Raw genomic sequence first — 22,442 nt, forward strand, 5'->3', positions numbered from 1 at the left:
CCCCTTAGTTTGCCGAGGATGGAGGCTAAAAGCTTTTGACGCATAAAATAAAAACAGCCAGAATAAGGCAGCCAGCTTAGTTCTGATATAGTGGTTATGATAAACTAAGACTCCGTAACCGTATTACTTTGAACCCGCCTGATCTCACAGTGCAATCGGAAGCTTCGCATATTGTTGTCTGCGCTGAATTCTCCATGTCAGAAAACCCTGAAATATATATTCAATGCCAAGATATTAGTTCTCTAAGAAAGGGCATAGATGACTCGTGAATGATTTAGTTCCTTCACAAAAATACCTGACAACGCAATGCCTGTGGACACTCGACCCTTAACTGGAGTTTTATAAGATTGCGGACGCTAAAGAGACCAAAATGACTTGCACCATGTTGAATTCCACGAGGAATAAAATTGAGAGGACCACAGAAAGTCACGGCAACAGTAACGATTCCTGGTGAGTTGCACATTTTGGGGCTTTTATTCGTACGTTTCCCACTCCTTGCCGCGGGGCTCCAGGATCCAGTCGTACACCTCAGCGAAACTCGGCACCATCGCACGCGTCTGCTCATAGTAGGAGTGCAGTGCGCTAAACTTTTCTTTGTCCACGACTGGGAGCTGTAGGACAAAACAAATGCCGTGAATTAGTTGCGCGCTGTGAAATATTTACCGTAAGGAGCAAAGCATTACAACCCATCATTCTTCTAGCTAGCGTGTTTTCGGAAAAACACGCACGTTTCCGAAAGATATGCGCCTACGGTAGCAGTAAAATGAATGCGTTTTAAAAAGTTTAAGGCTTGAAAGAAGCCAGCGAATTCATAACATACAGCAATATTCCGTGAATCACAAGACTGCACTCCTGTGTTCTGCTACCAAATGGCCACACTGAGGAAAAGTGGTATTTATTTATTTTTATTCTGAAATACCTACAGCGCTCGGATGGGCAGAATTGTAGGGGGGAAAACAGAAATTACATAACATGTAGCACAGTGCAGCTTGAAAACTCAATGCTATGAGTGCAAGCATTAATACATGCGACAACGCATTCACAAAAGAACAGATATAAACGATACCGCGAAAAAAGGAAGATAAAAAATTATCTTACGAAGTATTTCCGAAAGTATGGATATTAATATTACAAACGTCTCAGCATGTAGATGGAGCAGAAAGGCAAAAAGGTTGCACGACACTTAGTTAAACAGAGTGTTCGCAAAGCATTGTCAAAACAGGATGGCGGTGCGCAGACATTCTCTTCCGGTAAGTTGTTGCAGTCATGGACGGTTTTAGAAAAAAAATGTAGAGCTTCAATATATTTATTAGACACTTGTAGTCTCGGACTTTTAGGGAGCGGTCAACTTGGGCGGGCATGTAGGTAGGATCATGTATATCTGTTGCTTTCATTAAACTTATTGCACCAGTAAATATATTGTGGAATAGTTTTAAACGCATGCATTTCCGTCTTTATTATAGAACGGACCATTCCAGGTTTATTCTGATGTCAGAGGATCTTTGGGTTAGGTTGTAGACTGAGGAGACAAATCGTGTCGCACGCTTTTGCACACATCTGGTTCTACAGTACATGTTTGGTTCTGGGGTCCCAAGCGGAGCATCCGTATTCTAATATAGAGCGGCAGAAATTTGTACAGAAATTCTTAAAGTTGCAAGAATTAGGCGAGTAAACAAAGAAGGATCCGCATGTAGCCTGGTATTAACATTTGCAGGGTGAAAGTGTTAAAGGATTGCGGAGCTGGCAGTGCGCTTTTGGGTAATATCGCTGCAAACTAAGCGGCTGCCGTTTAGCGGATCTGGTTGAAGGCATATTTTACAATTTTCAAACAAGGAATTCAGTTCGGAGCTGTGTATTCTACGATGCATGAGGCACCCTAGATCTTCTCCCAAAAATCTTTACCTGAACTTTTTTTTGGTCCAGTATCTGTCAGGCTGTTCCTAACGCCCTTGATCAGCTCTAACGTCAGCCGAACAGTACGGACCTTTGCTTGCGTATACTTTCTTCAACACATTTTTATCAGTTCTCTAATGTGCCATTTATGCTTACTTTTCGTAGTTAAACGCACAGAGAACGAGCATGAGTTTAACGATGGCGGTAAATTAATATTTTTTATTCACAATCATATATAGCTGTGTGCATAGTTCTTACAATTCTGGAGGCCCGTGTGCTGTGCTATGTGAGTGCACGTTACGGAATCCCAGGTGGTCGAAATTTCAGGAAACCTTCACTACAGCGTCCCTCATAGCCTCAGTCACTTTGGGACGTGAAACACCCATAACCCATAACCGTTTATAGTTGGTTTGGCAGGCGTCGGTGCTAGGAACTCTTCTCGTCAGCGCTAACAGAAAAGAAGTCTATGAGTGCTCAAACCTCAAATTTCTTGGCGCCATAGACCACAATGTCTTCATGGTCTGGCCGCTAGGTTTTGCGGCCAACAAGCTAACAAGCTTGACACCCTCGTAGTTAGCGTTCTTGCTCGAACAACGTTAAGAAAAGTTCGAAAACTACTTTTCATCAGATCACAAGAGTTGATAAGTTCGTTTGGTTTTCTTTTTCTTTCCTCCTTCTGAGTGTACACGAGACCGCCATAATCGCGCTTGCACATTGTTTGCACGGTACCAAAATCATATATTGAGTGGTATAGTCATCCTGTTGTGCTTCTTTGATTTACACATGAATGTAGAACTGACGTCGTGGAGGCTTTTGCGCTGAAATCTTGAAGAGCCAGGCCGCGAGAGCCCAACAGTGCGGTGTGCACGATCTTTTTGTGTTTCCTTGCAGCAAATAATCTTGCAGGCTTGGACACCGTGCACTGGCTTAGTAGAGCAGGATGACTCCTTTCGTACCACATGAAGGGGCTCGATAATATCTGAACGCAGTGATATGGTGCCACGAGGTCTCCAAATACGCCAAGTGAGACACGTCTGACACATCCAGCAATGTCCCGGGCCGTTCTTCTGCACCACGCATCATCATGAGCATGATTGGGCCGTACAAAACAAAGAATTGCTAAACCCAGAAAAAGATAGGGCCAACTTTATTTCACACCATTAGTTTAATCTCACCGCTAGCATAGCTCAGTTGAGTAATTAGCTACTTTTGCGTTAGACTATCACGGTAGGCTGAGAAAACCAAGCCGCTACAAAAGTAAGCCCGCCTTCTGACAGCAGGCTTTCGTCCAAGACAACGCTCTCGACCTGATAAGCCGAATAGAACTAAAGTCCGCACCAGAACTGTCGACTCTGGCAATATTCTTCCATGTCTATATCTATGATGCCCATCGCAAGCCACTGTTAAGAAATGACTGGTTAATATGACGATCACTATCCACCTTCGTAACTGTGCGCGCGTCTTTAACATCGACCGATTTTGCAAACAAATTAGAAGCCAGGGAAAGCTCGAGGACACGAAGGGAGTAAACAGGCAGGGTGCAGCATGATATTGTTACGTGGCCCGAAGTCTAGGCAGGCACATTGCCGACCGGAGCACAGGGTACAGATCACAGCGAGCCCCGACCGGCAAGCGCGCACACACCGGATACTTCCTCTACGTCTTCTTCACGGAGATTATCCGTTGCAATATTATTATCATGTTGCAAGAATTGCTCGTAAAAGACGGGCAGATGCGTCAATTACCAGTTACTAAAACAAAATAACGTGTCCAACTCCAGGCACCGAGTTGCGCACGCAGTTGTCGACATCACTGCAGAGACTTGATGAAAAAAGTATGAAAGAGGAATGCTACCCCACCTTAACGTAGTGCGAAGTCTTGACAAAAAGACGCTACAAAAAAGCGAGGGAAATAACTGAAGCCCACAAAAATCATAGCCACCTAGAGAAGTGCGTAAGCACTGTCTGTACAACATTGTCAGAGAAAGAACTGTGTTCTCTTAATATTGGGAATAAAAATTGCGCACAGTCATTAATGCTTTACCGTTGCCACGTGTAGGGGTCTAGTCATTTATGGGCGCTTCCGCTTGAGTTTGCAACGATATATAAGCAATGGCAAAGTCTCAATAAAATCATTTGTAAGCCATAGCCCTGTCTTTGTACCACTTTTGTACGTCTTCACCTTTGCACTCTTTCGATAACGGTGCTGGCAAGTAAGTCTAGGAAGGGCGTAGCAGGTCAGCATCATGAAGTGCTCCGAAGATAAGATTTTGTATCTAATACTTATTTTTCAAAGTAACAGTGGACGTATTGCCCGACGCACAGAAGAAAGCCTGTCAGTGAGCCTGCGTGCCCGTACAGTGGTGAGCAGCCTTGTCTAGAGCGCTTGAGCAGTGCGCACTTGGTAACAAAAACCGAAATTAGAGAGCAGCCCCTCATTACAGGGCAAAGTTTTCGTGCCTGCTTTGTTTACGAGGCTATCTGGCGCTACTTCCGTGCAAGCGTTGCAGCTGGACCCTAGAGGCTGCCACAAAATCTGGATTTGTTTGCAAAATCTGAGTTGTTGCATGGAAGTGCACCGCCCGAGCGCTCTAGACAAGGCTGCTCACCACTGTACATGCTGACGACATACGTCTTTGCTTTTCTAGACATCAGCACCTGCGAATAGCGGTAAAAAATCTACAACCACATCTCTTTACTCAGGTCTACCTGAAAGCATTGTAGCGTGGTAATATCCCTGAAGAAAAATCCTTGTTTATCCTCTTTCCTAAGCTGCAAAGAAGACACAGGCGGATGCTGATCAGCCCCGAGGGCATGACAATAAAACAAGGTCGCCGTTCAATTATCACCTCTCGGCGCCGCACTTGACTCCAGGAAGCATTGGCGACGTGCTGAGGACTCTATTATGCCATTTATCGTACCGCATATGAACACGGACACGAGGTTAGCCTGCATTAGCTAGGAAAACAACCTCCTTACGCTTAAGCTGACACAGCCTAGGTGGTGACATGCGCGATCAATCGGTTGCATTCGATTTTGCCATCCGAATCACAGGACGGCCTTCTGCAATCTACATCATAAAGGTTTCTGGGCTGTCTTCGGTGTGGTGCAGGCAGCGGCGAATGGCAAGAGTCGCAGTCGCATTCTTCGGGCCTTGCTGGCTCTCAAATTCTGCCCACGCAGGTGCGTCGTTTGGGAGAGAAGAACGCAGGGAGTCATATAGTCAGAGCCCTGCGGAGAAGATCGTAATCTGGGCCAGTTTGTAGCTCTCAATACCGTACGCCTTCTCAAATTTCGTTGGGCAAGAAGTGGACAAATATCGGAGATGTCATGTTTCCTTGCGAGTCTTGAATCTAATTTTAGCATCCCTTGGTTTCACACGTTGCGCATATACGGCTAAAGCCTTCGGGAGGTGGATGAAAATCATCGCTTTGCGAATGCGGTCTACGAGTAATAAATATGACTATAAGTAAACAACGGTGGGCCGACATGAAGTGTTTGCTTCCCTGTTACATGATTTGCTGTGGTCCATGCAAGGCACCAGCGATATCGAAGTATATACTCACGGGAACAAAGCAAGCCATAATGGAGACCAGCCTGATGTCCGCCACGGTCAGTCCATTTCCGACAACAAACTTTTTTCCTTGTACCATGTCCTGAAGCGGACGTAAGACTGTGTCCTCAAAGGCGTTGAGCTCTTCGGCGGTTAGTTTCTTCCTTCGAACGATGGCTGTACGCTTGAGAAACAAAAATAGCGTCGATTAGCAACTATTGCTAACGTCGCATGGCAATGTGCAAGTGCAAATGATGAAATGGTTTAATTTTTTTTTTGCCCAAAGCACATCACTCTTCTTCAGCAAAAATGCTCTCATTCCTTTATCACAAAAAATGCCGCATAGGCTGAACATACTGGACCTGTGTTTCGTTTTCTGAGAAAACACAGCCAAAAATAAGAAAGTGTTTATGCACCATTGTAGCTAATAGTTGCTGGACATTGAAAAAACTTTTCACGGTGCAAATTTGTAATTTATGTACGCTAAAAAAAAAGGCGTCGTGCCCATCACACCTTCGGATTTAAGGAGTTCTTGCGTGAGTTTTGCGCAATTTAAATGCCCGATCTGAGCGGACAGCATCATACCGCAAGTTGATTCAAAAACAGAGCAGAAAAAAAAGTTTTGCTCCGTCATCGCTTAGGCTCCGCAACGTCTATTCATTTGAGACCTTTTTGCAGCGTGCAAATTCGCAGACACAGTCTTTCACGCTGTGTTTTACAATGCTGGAGGGCCAGCAGAATATCAGTCATTCTGTTGGCGACTGAAAAAAATTTACACTTTTTTTTTCTTGATCTAATGTGATCTGCGCCTCACTTGTAGTAGAAAAGAACGTAAACAAGACAAAAATACACTTCAGTTGAAAAGTTCCCTTAACAGGAAAAGAACGCTACGCTCTAAATTCATTCATTTTAATATTAAAAAAAAACTACGACAAACAAAATTCTGGAACTGAGAATACTACAGTATTTGCCCGCATATTGGTCGCTCTTAGTAAATTTCATTTCATTTATTTGTCCCTAAAAGGCCCGAAGGCATTACATAAGGGGGGCGAACATATTGATTGGAGGGCAGTGGCAGAGAAGAAAAAAAAATAGAGGAAAAAAAGGAAAATGGACGCGGTAATAAAAGAGGACAATAATATACAAACTCAAAGCAAGAAATAAACAAAGAAAACCGGGAACAGTTGGCACTTCAGCGTCGCAGTATGAATGACGTTTATGAGAAGTGATTAGCCAGTTTCTCGCGGAAAAGGTGGCGATCGGAGCATGTTATTATGTTGTCGGGAAGGCCATTCCAGAGCACTATGGCGTCGGGAAAAAATGAACTGCTCATTGCGGAGGTGCGGGTTTTAATGCGTGCGATTGGGTTACTGTGATTTAGGCGGGATGACGTTCGTGGGGGTGGCTGCAGCAACAAATGTCTTGGTGAGCGATAAAAGAAAGAGGGAAGAAGGCATAGACGGGAAATGACGCGGCGAGTTGCTAGCGTTTGAAGGCCGAGGGATCGTTTTAGTAATGTTACGCTGGCATTTATTGAGTACTGCGAAGTAATGAAACGGGCGGCGCGATTTTCAATGGCTTCAAGGTCTGAGATGTGATACGACTGTGATGGATGCCAGACAGATGACGCGTACTCCAATTTAGGACGCACGAATGTTATGTATGCGAACTTTTTTACTACAGGTGATGCAGCTTTTAGATTGCGCCGGAGAAAACCAAGTGTGCGCGATGCTTTGGAAAAGATGGTCTGAATGTGCGTTTTCCATGACAGTGATGATGTGATGTGTACTCATAGGTATATATAAGATGATGTTCTAGTAACGGTGATCGATTTTGTGTTGTAAGTTCTGCTGGAGAATGATATGGATTGGCATTTGCTGGAGAATGATATAGATTGGCATTTATTTAGATTAAGAGGCATGTGCCATTTGTCACACCACGTTGAGATAGTGGTTACATCCTGTTGAAGAGCGGAAATGGCGCTAGCACCATGGATGGGGCTGTAAATAACGCAGTCATCTGTGAGTAAACGTAGCGTGGATTTTATGTTGATCGGCAGGTCATTGATGTAGATTAGGAATAAAAGAGATGATAAGTCTGCACCTTGAGGTACGCCGGGTGTTACGTCGGCAAAAGCTGAGCGACAGTTATTAACACAGGTGAACAGCTTACGTCCTTTAAGGAAGTGTTCTAGCCAGGAGTGCAAAGTTTGTGGAATGCTGAACGATGACAACTTAAAAAGAAGATTACGGGAAACATGATGAAATGCTTTTGAAAAGTCGAGAAAGATGGCGTCGATCTGAACAAGGTTATCTAAATATTGTAGAATGTCGTGGGTGAATTCGGCGAGCTGGGTCTCACATGACAGCTGCCTCCGGAAGCCGGGTTAATTCGGATAGAAAAAATTAATTGATTCTAGGTCGGTCATTCGATTAGAAAAAAATAATGTGCTCAAGTAGTTTGACGGTATATTACTGAGGGAAATGGGACGATAGTTGTTAGGGCACGTGCGGTCATCCGCTTTAAGTATGGGTGTAATTTGAGCTTTTTCCAATCGTCTGGGATTAAAAATGGGTGTAAAAAATTAGGTGTAGTATTTGGCTCGACAATTAAATGTTATTTTTTAGTACCTTACTATTAATTTGGTCGTAGCCGGCAGATGTAGATATTTTCAGTGAGGCAATAAGCTTAGATACACCATCAAGGTTAATTTCGATTTTAGTCATTTCTGAAAGTGAGATTTCCGGAATGTGTTCATTAGCAGTAACGTTAGCAGAAGAAAAATCTGACGTAAAGTAATTGTTGAGCGCGGTCGCACAGTCATCGCTTTTGATTAGTTCTCCATAGCGATTTTGTACATGGTGTTACGTTGCAAGACACTGCGGGCCTGTGGGCCAGAGATCCGGAAACTGTTTGTGCCGCGAGCGTTCGGACCTTTAATCGGCATTGCAGGGTGCCGGCCTCTTCACGGACACGGGGCTCATGTTCGGCGTTCGAAAACGCGAACGTAAATGCCCAGGGACGCGAACGCGTGGACACGGCGTTCGAGAGCGCGACCGTCAGCGCAGAGGGACGCTTCCTCCTGAGAACGCCCAGCTTGGTCTTGTGGGCACGGCGGTCGAGGGAGCAGAGGAACGCACGGGAGTCAACGAGGAGAGTCTTCCTCCAGCAGCCGAAGAGTGTAGCTGCTCGGGGAGTCAGCCTGTACCTTCCAAGGGCCTGGGGCCCTCTTTTTCTTTTGGGTCAAATTCTGTGAATAAAGACCCAATTCCTTCACCAGTGCCTTCATCGAGTCCGCAGCCCGTACCTCGCAACAATGGCGATTTTGTGGTTTATTAGATAGCATGCGCCAAAATTTGTTTGGGTTAGACTGAAGGATTGATAGTAAATCTTGAGAGTGAAACCTATCTTTAGCACTTGTCAGTCCTGTGGTATACTGTTGGGCGCACAAGCGATATTTTTCCAATGCTAAGTGACTATTTTGAAGTTTTGCTGTTCGATACAGGCGCTTCGTTTTGCCAAAGCGATACGTCAGGCGTTTGTTAAACCATTGATTCATGGTATCTGATTTTATAAGTAGTGATGGAACGTGCTTACTTTCCAAATGTAGCAGGGTGTCTTTGTACAAATTCCAGTTTGAGTTAGGTATGCGATTTAGATATGTGCAACGAATGTTGTCAAAGAATTTTGCAAGATCATTGTTAATAGCGTCAAAATCAGCCATTTTGTAGTCTTTTATTAGTTTCCTGGTTGGTGATTTCTTTTTTAAAGGCAGAGTCATGTAGATGTGAACAAGGTTGTGGTCGCTTAATCCAGGAAGGACAGTAATAAATTTTACGTCGTCCGGGTGGCTTGTCAGCAAAAGATCTGGGATGTGGTCTCTTCTCGTAGTACTTGCGATCACTTGCTGAAGGTTAAAGTCAAGGGTTAGTTCTAAAAAAGTTTCTGTTCGTTTACAGGTGACGAACTTAGTGTCGAGAGCAATGGCCAGTTAATTTGTGGGTAATTGAAATCACCAAACAGAAATATGGGTGCTTTAGGATACTCATTCCTAATAATCGTTAATTCGTGGCATAGGGAATCAGGGAATGATAGGTGACTCTCTGGAGGTCTATAGCAGACACCGAACACTAGCTTTTCGGAGGCGTTGTGAAGGCATACCCAGATCATTTATAGGTTACTATCATGACAGATAAACGAGGACGGCAGAGTGTTACGAATGGCTATTAGAACTCCTCCACCTTTGGGTTAGTGCGATCTTTGCGGTATGTGGTGAAGTAGAAGTCTGAGGGGAACAATTCGTGGTCTTCTATCTCTGGGTGTAGCCAAGTTTCCGTGAGTATGACCATATCGGCGTCTGTGACTTCAATGAAACTGTGAACCGGATGGCGTTTAGGTAGAACACTCCGTATATTAGTAAAAGCGATCTTGATGAGTGCTGGTGAATGGCGATTGCTTGGCGGAATCTCCCGAATTCGCTAAGCGGAACAACAAAATAAATTTAGCATGTCATATTGCCGGAGCAGCGGAAGCTCCAAGCCGCGAACATTCATAGACAGCGATGGGTCTACCGCATGACACATCAGCGCTGAGGCGGCATCGCGAGAAACTCAGCACCGGACACGGCGCACTAACCTATCGTGCGCGAACTCGGCGCTTCGTGCTGAAGAATGACCAGTGATGCATGTATGTTAATCAGAGTTATTCTCCTTGTGCGCATGTAATGCTTTGCTTTGCTAGCGCACACAAAAAAGACGCTGTTGCTGCTGTCCATGCCATCTGGGGCAATTTGCGGCACCATTGAAATCATGTGCCTCTACAATATTTAAGACGCAAATTGTTTAAATGCAGCTTAGAACAGTTACCGACGTTCGAGAGTAAATAAATTGGTTTTTGTGGAAAGGAAATGACGCAGTATCTGTCTCAGATATCTCGGCCGACACCTGAACCGCGCCGTAAGGGAAGGGAGGAAGGTGGAAGTGAAAGAAGAAAGAGGTGCCGTATTGGAGGTCTCCGGTATAATTTCGACCACCTGGGGATCTTTAACCTGCACTGACATCGCACAGCACACGGGCGCCTCTTGCGTTTCGCCTCCGCCGAAACGCGGCCGCCGTGATCGGGTTCGAACCAAGGTACTCCGGCTCTGTAGACGAGCACCTCACCATGAGCCACCGCGGCGGGTCACGTTCCAGAGGCATTTCTTGTCGAGCGGCATTTCTGGCTGGGAAACGCGGCTTCTCACGCCGAAGCGAGAATGTTTTGCTCAGCTCTCTTGAGAAAAAAAAATGGCCGACGATCGCGCTACTCAGTAATGCGAAATTTGAACACAACAACCTGCAGTCCTCACGACGCGCTCGCCGCATACCTTACCGATAGCATCATCGGTAAAAAGATGACGGCGCACACTACTATGGTGCCATCTCTGGGCGGGCTGTCGCCGTAGGGTCAGTCTGCTACCAGCCTGCCGCCCACGTTTCTCCTCCGCTTTTTTCCTCGCGATAAATTCGCCATCGCCGTTCTTCTATCCTTCTCTACACTACGCGTTCTCACTCTATCGTCTTTCGCGGTGCCGCTCGTTCGCTTAGACTTACTGCGGAGGTTCCAAGAGCTGTTGACCGAAGCAGCCAACTTATGAGGGAAAGACGCAACTCTTGAATGGAGGGCGCACATTGGTTGCAGCAATTATAGCGAGTGAAGGCGAAATACGCGTGGTTTTGACTGTCAGACGCTATTCTATCCACAATATCGCTTCACTGAATGACGTAGCCAGTTAATAATGCGTCGGTTGCACCAAGACCCGTCTCAGTGAGTAACGAGCGCATTACTCGCCGTTTGGTTGGGTAGCGCCATCTATTAAAAACGCCAGAAGTCATAAATATTTTCTTTTCTTCAAATTCGAAGACATAAAATTTCTTATTATTAATAAACCAATGCCGTTTTCAATTAAAATGTGCGCTGGGACAAAATTAAATCCCACAAAGCACGAGAAGTGTGGCTGTACGAATGAACCGTCAGCAACAGACTGGCGCTGAACGAAGAGGAGGTATTTTCTCCGCAATGCGTGAACGCTTTTTCAGCCACGCGACTGCGTTTGGCTAATGGAGATGGAAGTGGCGCAGGAAAAACAAACGTGAAACTATCGGAACCTATTCAGTAACTCTACGATCGATCTGCCGGTTGCGCCTCAGGACCAATGGCGCCGCAAACGTTTACGCCGCCTTACCGACGAACAGGCGCTTAAGAATTGGCGAGCGTGTACTTTACGCAAGCAAAAAGAAAGAAGTGGGAAACATCGAAGGAACTCCGTGTTCGTACCCTCTCCCCCGGAGTCTCACTCGGGAGGAGGAGGTATCTGTGCGCCGGATTCGGGCAGGAGCGGCTCTGACTCCTTGTGTGCGTCATCGGTGGCGTGACAAACGTTACGAAGTGACAGACAAGTGTCCCCATTGTGGTGCTGCGCCCGACCTGTGTGATGAAAAACACTTGCTGTGGACTTGCCCGGCTACAGGTTCCGTGCGACGACGTTTATTAAGAAAGGTTGGCCTGCGATGGGACGTTGCAGACGACTATACCAAGTGGACTCTAGATAATCGCTATATCACGAACTTGTGCCGCTTTTTAAGCGAGGTTTGTTTGCACTCCTTTTTATAACTCTCTTTCCTTTTTCATTATGCCTGATGGCAAACAGCTCGAATAAAAAAAAAAAAAACACCGCAGCGGACACGGGACAGAGAAAGAATACGACACAGGGCGGTACTTGCAACTAAAATTTTATTTGAAACTTCAGCTTGAGAGAGAGATTGTAGGGGCCATTGCCATCTTGCGCTCGCAACCGGATGAATGCGTTAGTTCGCCTTCGGTTTCCATCCTCCAAAAAGAACTGGGTTTCCTTGACAGGTAACAGGTTGGGTTGCTTCCTTTTGACGTTCTTTTCCTTCTTTTGTCTTGTGGTTTTCATGCTTCCACATGCGGCCGACGGTTTTAACACTTCTGATATCTGTAGATTGTGACTCGCATGATGAGCATCACTTAACGTTTTAATACTTCTGATTTCTGTAGATTATGACTCGCATGATGAGCATTGCATAACTTCCATGTGCATTGTTGTCAGTTAGGTCTTGTTATCTGTTGCTTTTCATTCATTCTTTTTTACCTGATTGTAAGATCACACGTGCCTCTGTCTTTAAAAAGCCATAAAGTTTCAATAAAATTTTAGTTGCAAGTACCGCCCTGTGTCGTCTTCTTTCTCTGTCCCGTGTCCGCTGCGGTGTTTAGCCCCTTCATGTCTCACCAACTGGCCTACGCATCTACCCTCCTAAGTTATGGGAAACTTTGCCTTTATGCTACTACTTTTACAGGACAAAAAACGTATTTCACTCAATATCCTGCCATAACTATGCCTGGTCTGAACGCCGTAGCAATGACCTTAACAATTACGCGTTTCATCAATTGGGCGTTTGCATTCTCACGATTAGATGAATCGCCTTCGATCGGGAATAATATGGGTAGAGGCCTTTCTCTGCAGTAGTTGTCGATAGGCTGGCGCTCATGACGATTAGTTTACATTTTCCCTTGACAACTTCGCGTCCCCGCCGCGCAATTTACGGAAAAATATGTAGATCGTAAACTTATTTGATGTAACGAGTTCACCATTCGCTGCTGAACAAGCCTGTTCAAATTTGACAGATGTGCTGCATCGACACTCACAATGTAGGACGAGGCTACCGGTTGGAGAAAACTTGATACGGTCCACAAGATCTGATCCACTTTAGCCCGCTTCTGGGGGTCCTTGGGGTACAGAGGACTTGCCGGGGCATATTTTCTCAGCAGGTAGTAACAGATGGCCGTGCTGAAGGAAAAAGTAAGAAGAAAATATTCGCTATAGGGCGACGCTGAACACTTGTTTGTGCGATACGAATTGGAAAGTTTTCTAAACATGAGGAAAAATTTACGGTTGCCAGAAACTTTCACTTGCCTCTACATGAGTACCTTCTAAATCTGACATCAGGCCAGGCAGAATTTTTGTGCTAAAGCAGAGGTGGCTAGCGCCGATAGCGCTGCGTTCAACATTAATATCCGAAGATGTCTGGAAAGTGAGCAATTAGTTCTTTAATGACCGTTCTTTCATCTCCCCCTCATTGAGCAATGTACGAAGTTACACCCAGCGAACAAGCCACCCTGCCTTTAGTTAGACATTAGACATTATTTATTTAATCATTAATTCCTACAACAAAAGCAAACAACTGTTGGGCAGACAGCCGAAGCTAGCTTAGGCCCTTAATGCTATTGCACTGAACCAACACGTCGAGTCTGTGCCTTCTCCCAGGCATATGTACGTCGCCGCGGTGGCTGAGTGGTTAGCGCACTCGGCTGTTGGCCCGAAAGACGAGGGTTCGATCCCGGCCGCGTCGGTCGAGTTTCGATGGAGGCGAAATTCTAGAGACCCGTGCCCTGTGCGATGTCAGTGCACATTAAAGAACTTTGGGTGGTCGAAATTTCCGTAGTCCTTTACTACGGCGTCCCTAATAGCGTGAAGTCGCTTTGGGACGTTAATCCTACATAAACCAAAACCAAACCACAGAGGTGTTTTACTGGGATTGCAGTAACAAGTGCACTTAGCGAAAATGCCAGCGTTATCTGTGTGAGGAGTCGGTGAGTGAGGCCTCCGCCCGCCGTAAGCCCCGCCCGCCAGCCAGCTCCCAGCCCACCTCCGTAGCTGGGGGGCTTCTAGCACTCACTTTCGATCCAACTCCGCACCCCTGCCCACTTTCATCCTCCAAAATCTCCACCCACTACCCCACATCCAATCCACTTTCTGCTTTCCAGAATCGTTGCCCACCACTAGTACACATCCGCGTGCTATATACACGAGTACTAAAACGAAATTTTGCTCAGGCTTCAATACCTCCTGATGAGTTGGGTACGCCATAAAATTAAGAGCGACAAACTTTTGCGCTTCTTAGGGAGCCAGTTATATTGTCATAAGCATTTAAAAGCCTCTAGAGTAGACGACCAGTGCACCTGGTTACTTCTCGCGCGGACATGCCTTGGTAAGGACCACCGAGAACCTTCCCAAGTTGAACGAACAAAACGTATCACAGTCGGCGTGGATAAAAGGGTGGTGTCTAAAACACGGCTCGGTAGTACTGCTGTGGTACCGTGGAAAAGTGTTAAAGTGTTTTAAAGCATTAGGCTCTATTACAATGCCGAAGCGCTGTGTCGCCGTCTGGGGCATGAATGCGCCAGCCGCACACGAACGCTGCTACCTCCAAAGAGCAATACACAGCTTTCAGGGCAACACAAATCAATTGCCGCACAAGCTCCGGGACCAGTACTTGTGCACCACCCAGGACTCCCGCGGGCCGGCGTACTCTTATGCAGGTTCTGAGAACGTTGAGCTGGATCAACCGTTCCAGCTCCATGACCTGAGGGCGGCCCTGGCAAAAATGAAACGTGGCACCGCTCCTGGTCGGGACAAAATTACAGTCAAATTGTTAGCCAACCTCCCCGACCCAGCATACCTGTCTTTATTGAATTACATTAACTCAATCTGGCTTAGGGAAGTGCCACTACCTATCGAGTGGAAGACCGCCCTGGTCACCTTCATTCCTAAAGCTGGCAAGGCCATCAACACGGACAACCTCCGCCCCATCTCTCTGACTTCCTGCGTGGGCAAACTCATGGAGACGATGGTACGTGACAGGTTGTCCGAGTTCATAGAATCCAAACACCTTTTCGCAGACACCATGTTCGGGTTTTGCGCACACAGATCTGCACAAGATGTCCTGCTAAAACTCAATCGGGCTGTCCTCGACCCCGTGGAATACCCTCACAATGACAAGGTCGTACTCGCCTTGGATTTCAAGGGTGCATTCGACAACGTTACCCACGAGATCATTCTCATCCACCTCTCTCAAACTAACTGTGGCAGAAATGCCTTTCAATACATTCGGCAATTTTTAACCGACAGACAATCTTACATTCGAATACATTCGGCAATTTTTAACCGACAGACAATCTTACATTCGGATCCAGGATAAAGAACATGGCCCTTTTCATTTAGGAACCAGGGGCACACCCCAGGGCGCGGTGCTCTCTCCCCTCTTATTCAATTTGGCTATGACGCGCCTACCGGCCCAACTGGACGCTGCCGCCGGTGTGCAGCATGCGCTGTATGCTGATGACATCACCCTCTGGGCCACGCAGGGTTCCCTTGCAGACATTGAGGCTAACCTGCAGGAGGTGGCGACCGTAGTGGACCGTTATGCTCGCCGCTGCGGCCTCCAATGCTCCACCCAAAAGTCTCAATTTGTGCACATACGCCCCTCACCAAAGTGCACAGCCAAAATTTCATTGTCTCTCGAGACAGGTCCAATCCCTGAAAATATCGAAGTCCGGGTACTGGGGCTCTTTATACATCAAGACAGACGGTCAGAAACAACATTGGCCAAACTCCGCCAGGTGGGGGACCAGGTGGGCCGCTTGGTCCGCCGGGTTTCTAACAAGCGCGGGGGGTTACGATGTAAGGACGCCTTGCGGCTGGCGCATGCATTTGTAACCAGTCGAATTCTATATTCGACTCCATACCTCCACCTGCGGAAGCAAGACGAGGATTCACTCGAAGTCATCCTCCGCAAAATTATTAAGCGGGCTCTAGGCCTTGTAACCAGAGAAGATGACAATCAACTCAAGCCATTGTCGGAGCAGAAATGATAGACCTATTAGGTGCTTCGCGCATGTCAGAGCCATCGATCACTCTTACCCTCAACGATGTATTCTTACCTCTCCCCCATATCCTCTCCACGCTTTCCTCGTCTCTACTCTCGACATTCTCGGAGGCTTCAAACGCCGACGAGAGTATTTCGCAAAATGGCTCTGCTAGTGACAGCGCCTATAAAGTTCAGAATCAAAATGCTATTTTCTTACACTGGACGCCGCTAGACATCGAACCTTCGTGTCCTTGCAAGCACCTTTCGACCGCTGCGATTATAATTTTTCTGCTCTCTGCTATACCATACGAGAGTATGGAAGCTTTGTGTTGAAGTGCGAAATACCAAGCTGGTAATTCAGGACGTTTCTGTCTATTTGCCGTGTTTCTAGAAACCTATCGGACGTCGTATTTCTCTACGAACCGATTTCTAGACAGACCGCACGTTTTGTCGGGCGGAAGGCTGCGTTAAAGAGCCTACCGTTGCATTACATCCTCCAAAGACCGTTAAAGACTCTCCCTACACCATGATTACTACCCCACCGCCGACGCTGGCAGATTCTGAGCGGCACTTGAGTAGCACCGCTGCGGCCAGGGGTTTGTCAGCCGGTGCACAGACCATTAATTGCCTCTCAACCATCTCAGTGACGTCCCATACACCTGTCCTGTTTTACTGCGAGTGACCGCCGCTCCTACGGAACAGAACATATGCCAGAAGTGAATGGCGTCGGGGCGTAACATGTCACTGGATTCAGTGATTCCGAGAATTATAGCCATGATGGGTCTTGCGCACGAAAAACAGAGCCATTGGTGACGTGAGAAGCACGCAGAAAAGGGAGCTAACTACGAAAATTTGCGAGGGGTAAGAAATATGAAGAGCACATTTCTCTTTCCATTCATATTCACAGTTTTCCTGAAGAAACTCAGTTTCAGCGGACAACATATCTAATGGAAACGAAAACCTTGCTTTTAGAACACGGAATCAAGGCGATGTGCCGTCTATTGCCATTTTCTGGAATAAAAAATTTTTCTTTCTCACAGCTTATATAATAGCATTCAAAATCACCAATAACACCAGCTTAACTGACAGGATGCTATTATAGGCAATGTTATTTATCTGTTCGATGTGGTCGTCTTTTAAAAGCTTGGAAATATGCATTTCTCAGAATTTTCGTGCCACCTGGTCACTTATGACAAGAAACGTTTTTTTAAATAACAGGTTAAGAATCTTCGAAATCATAGATTTTGAAGAACGTTGGCTTCAAAACTAAGGCCATGATGTTAACTGACACAATAATTTGGAATTTAAGGTCATTTCTCGATTTTAATGCAGAGCTTTGATAACCATTGGGAATTAAGTTTTGGTGTCGCAGCGTGTTCAGGAACTGCATACTGTTTTAAATGTAATTTTAAGCTTTAACATGAATTGAATTCTTTATTGCCTCAGTTGGTCTAGATCATTAAAAACAGCCACCTCGAGCCTTGTGGCATCGCTCTGCCTCACCTTTCATAAAGAACAAAGCCATCATCGTGGATGGCAGGAACCTTGCTCAAAGGGCTAATCTGTAAAGAATATTAGAAAACGTTAATACAGGCATCGTAACTGGTTTCGCTGAAGAAAGCCGCATTCTCAAAGATCGCGCTTTTCATTTTTTAATAAATTATCTGACACAACGACATTCACAAATCAGCAGTATTTGATAAACCAATATTTTCTAAAGACAGAGACCATATCACACAAGATTTAAAAAAAAAAAATTCGTTCACGAGAGAAGCACACTTAGTGCATGCCAGCGTCGCTTTAAGAGTGAACGCACTAATCCGGACGTTCAGAGCCTAGCAAAATCGACTCGTGCCGACGTTTTTGTGGCTGAAAAACCAGAAAGAAAAATAAAGACAAGAAAATCGCATCAATATCAACTAGGGGGGTCCAACCCGCGGCGGCGAAAACAGATCAGCTTTCAAGGCGGCTGCGTGAGAGCAATAGGCTGTCGCCGCCGCCGAACACGCCACGTGCTAAGCTACAGCACGCTCTCGCGCTGTTCATTTCAGAGTGTCGTCTTTACCAACTTCGATCTGCGGGCCCACTGCGAGCTCATCGTCGTCTTCCACCCAGCACAAATCCGTACTATCGCGCTGATTCGAATTCAGTAAGCATTCTCCATAATTTCTAATTCTTTAAAATTTTAAATCTTAATTAAAATGTATTTCAAATTTCCTTTAGATGCCTTGCTAGTATTGAGCGGCTGCATGCCGCAAAGAGGCGAAAATGTGTTCTGCAAAGACATTTTTGGAATGCAATGTTAAGCCCCTCGCGCGCACTGATAAGCAGCACGAGGAACCATAAGAACAAATAAACATATATTAGATACGGAAGAAGGTGATAGGAGTGGCATTGGTGAGGTCTTCAAAGACCCCACTGGCACGGGCTGACTCGGTGGCGATGGTGATGAGAGCCTCCTTAGTATCCAGGGCGACGCTGGTCAGCTGTACCTGCACAGCTTCAAGGCCGCGTTGGGCGGCTTTGAGCATTGTGGTTAGCGCGGACATATCGAAGTAATGTGTGCTAGAGTAGCCACGTCTAGGCGCCATGAGAATGTGTCAGAATATTAGGTAGGATGGACACTGTGTGGGTGCTGGATATTTATAAGTGCCAGTCTGAATGCGGCGCATGTGATAGGCTGCCGCAGTAGATAGTGTTTCGTGATGTGGGGTATATAGGCGGCGATAGGGCAGATAGTACCGAGGCTCATCAGATAGTACTGGGAGAGGGGGTAATTGTCAAGGCTTGAGAGCTCCGCTTGGTGGGTATAGTCGCGAACTAGGCCGTGAGCCTTGCGTCACCCTAAGCCTTCGTGTGGTGGGGTCCAGGTCGGGTCGTTGTCTCGTGTGGGCGCCCGTCCAGGACGCGTACAGCAAGGCACGGTACCATAACTGCTGTGTAGACACGGCAGGCAGCTTGAGAGTCCGTAGCGACGTAGTAGCTGTGGTGCTGCATGTCCTCAGCCTTAATGGCAAGAGCGAGAGCGATCATTTCCGTCGCACCGTGATCTGATGCAGCGAATGAGGCTGCCATGTATTGAGCTTGTTGGTACTGCGCCGCTGCGGCATATTTGTGCGAGAGTTGGTACGAAGCCGCATCTATATAAACAACAGATGAGTCATGTCGTATTTATCGGCGAAGGTAGCGAATGCATGCTTTGCGCGTGTGGAGTGAAATCCATGATACATGTGGCCTGCATTGGGTTGACATGCAGGTGGGAGTGAACGACGAGCGGGATGTTATTCGTCAGAGCCATAATGAACTTCGGGGTCGCCCATGGGATGCAACATCGCCATGCCGGCGGGCATGGTGAGAAGGCGAGTTCGTTTGGGTTTCAGAACCGTACCTGGAACTTTTTCGAAGGAGTTACTTTTTAAGGAGTTATGGACTTCTGGAGTACGGGACGTTGGGTGAGTTGGTTATGAATTGCCATATTGAAAAACAGCGCGAAAGAGGACGGACGAGAAGAGGCGAGACAAGCAGGGCGCTGATGCTCAGTGATGCCCAGTGGTACAAGTCGCGTGATGTAGGTGCCGATGGGGAGGCCCAGGGTGGTTTTGTATAGTGTTCTCAGGAGGCCATCCGCCTTATTTAGGCCCATCTGTTGCAAGCTATATGATCAGGGCGACCAAATTGAATGCGGCTAAGGACGGGAGCGTTGACCAAGCGGAATATACCCTTCAAGCATGTCCTGACGATGGCGTGCGACACGGCGAATTATATGCAAGCAGTGTTGAGAGCTGTAGTGTGGAGTACGGTGATGGTGTGAGTGGGGCGGCCATCATCTTGGATTCATAAACTGAGAGCGTGGATGAAAGCACGTTCGGCTATGGGGAACCATGTTTGTGGGGGTTGATAGTCCTAGGCGACGTATTTTTCTGGTCGTGATAGTGTATATCCTCTGATTTATCTGGTGCGCAGCTCATGCCACTGTAGGAGGTGAATGATTCAATGTTGTTGATTCAAGTTTTCAGAGCAGTCTACTTCTCAGCCAGGGTGCGCAAGTCGGGAATTTTCTGGTGTTTGGATGTCAGTGTGGCCATGGCGGTATTGAAAAAAACATCTTTATTGGCACACTGCTATACTGGATGTAGTCAACGAGGAGATCGATATTCCAGGAAGCCGTCGGTCGGCGCACTGATAAGGAGCTGCGGTTAATCTGAGAAGAACGTCGCTGGTGTACAGGGTCTGTTCTGAAAGTAGTAGGACTGTTTTTTTAAATAAAATTTATTCATGAGAGTAGTACAAACAATTAGAAATTTTAAAATAGCACCCTTCCGCACCTACACGCTGCTGCTAATGATGCTAATGAGTTTTCGAGTTTTCGTACTCCTCCAGGAACGCCTGGACCGGAATGCTGTATAGCTCCCTCGTCAAGGCCTGTTGAATCGCCACTACCGATCCGTGATGTTTCCCCTTGAGAGTCGATTTTATTCTTGGGAATAGAAAAAAGTCTGGCGGGGCCAAGTCGGGGCTGTAGGGCGGCTGAGGCAGCGTTCCCGCCTTGTGCTGGGCAATAAATCGGGGTCTTCATTCACATGAAGAAGAAGATCCTGGCAGATCGCTTTCCGGTTGGCCTTTTGATCCTCTGACAACACTCCCGGCACCAACTTCGCGCACACTTTCCTCGGGGCTAAGTTTTCTCTCACGATCTCAAACACTTGGGTTTGAGGAATGCGCAAGTCATCAGGAATCATTCTGATACTCATCCTACAATCACTGTTCAGTAAATGTTTCACTCGCTAAACATTTTCGTTGGTATTGCTGGTCGAAGAGCGTCCGGAGTGGTCGTCGTCTTCCACTCCTTCCTTACCTTCTCGAAGTAGCTTGCACCACTCAAAAAACACCTGGTCTACCCATGGCAGCGTCACTGTAGGCCTCCTTAATCATCTCGTGTGTCTCTTTGCCCGTTATACCATGATTTAAACAAAATTAGATCACGTATCGCTGATCCGGTAAACGCTCCATGATTCTGCGTGACGAGACGTTTCGACCTGGGTTCACAGTACAAGCGACCTGCTCTCTTCGACCGCCGAGAGCCGACTGGCGATTTTCCCCAGCATTCCCAATATCCCCCTTCAGCGATCGTGCACGCGCAGACCGCCTCTCGTCCGCTCGTTCCCCCAGGAAAAAATCAGACCTACTACTTTCAGAAGAGACCCTGTATATGATCCATCTGTGCTTTTTTTGCGTGCTTTGCGCAAGTTTCACACATGTGCCTAGGTTTAGCCGCTTCTATACTTCACAGTTGAGTAGAAGTTGAGTTCCGAGCTCGTGTTTATCCCATGCACTGCATCACTGTACTCCGCGACCTTGCTTTGTTTTATGAAATTCACTTCTAGAAAGTCGCCCAGCTGACCATTTGTCCAAAGCGACCGTTCACTTCCTCGAAATGGGAAACTTACCGAGGCATCAGACGTCATATGCCTTTTGTATTTTCGTGTTTTATTACTGTCATTTCGCACTCGTTGAAATAGCTCTTGCTATAAACACTGAACACCTAATTTATTTCCCTCTGCAGCAGAAGAGCAATAGATATATGCAGTAGATATACCAATGTGATTCTTAATTTTCAAAATTGTTTGTTTCTTTCGTGCGTCTCCACGCATACGGTATGCACGTCTCAGTAGGCACAGTTATGGACAAAAGCTTACGAAATCCGGATTCATGGAAACGAATCTATCCCTGCGCTGCCTCGCTAGACAGTAAGTGTTATTTGTTGCAGCGTTTGGAGCACGCACAGCTCATTATCCTTGTATCCTTTTCGTGACCTCATTTACCAGAAAACGCAGGTGTAAATTTTAGGTAAAATTAAACCCCGGAAACTTTTGTCCTCAACTGTACGTGCCTCCTTTCCATCTTCTTCTTCGTCTCGGCTGCTGAAATGACTTACCTTGCAGTAATCAGCGGGAAGACGACCCTGGTCGTCGTACGTCAAAGGCTTCAAATTGACTTCGGCGCCGATGTGCTTCGCTAGCATTCGTATGAAGACGCATGGCTCCCTCGTCATAACTAGGTACAGATCTATCGCCATTTTTCAATCCGCGGTTCAACGGTGCACGTACAGCAGCTCTGCGCTCTTCTAAAGTCTAGAAACAACAGCCAGGATGAGAAACAGAATAAGGGCGCTTTTATGCCACGTTGTCCCGGTCGAAATTGCTCTGCAGTTGGCGCTTGCGACAGGAAGGCGTAAAAAGTAAGCAAACAACTGACAGGGAAGGGCAACGACTTCCATATGCTTTGCCA

At 46.5% G+C, this 22,442-nt stretch overlaps 1 protein-coding gene across 1 annotated transcript; it reads right to left on the minus strand.

Annotated features, from left to right (window-relative positions):
- Positions 1–473: 473 nt before the first annotated feature.
- Positions 474–22,230, minus strand: LOC149362262 (glutathione S-transferase 1-1-like). Its single transcript, XM_089572961.1, has 5 exons — positions 22,090–22,230; positions 17,658–17,716; positions 13,153–13,294; positions 5,459–5,629; positions 474–611 (listed from the first exon to the last, which is right to left on the minus strand). Exons 1-5 carry the CDS (start codon positions 22,228–22,230, stop codon positions 474–476), a joined length of 651 nt encoding a protein of 216 aa, XP_089429087.1.
- Between the last annotated feature and the right edge of the window lie 212 nt (positions 22,231–22,442).

The sequence above is a fragment of the Amblyomma mixtum genome, chromosome 2 (genome assembly GCF_055824585.1).
Source record: "Amblyomma mixtum isolate Tamu chromosome 2, ASM5582458v1, whole genome shotgun sequence".
NCBI lineage: Eukaryota > Metazoa > Arthropoda > Arachnida > Ixodida > Ixodidae > Amblyomma > Amblyomma mixtum.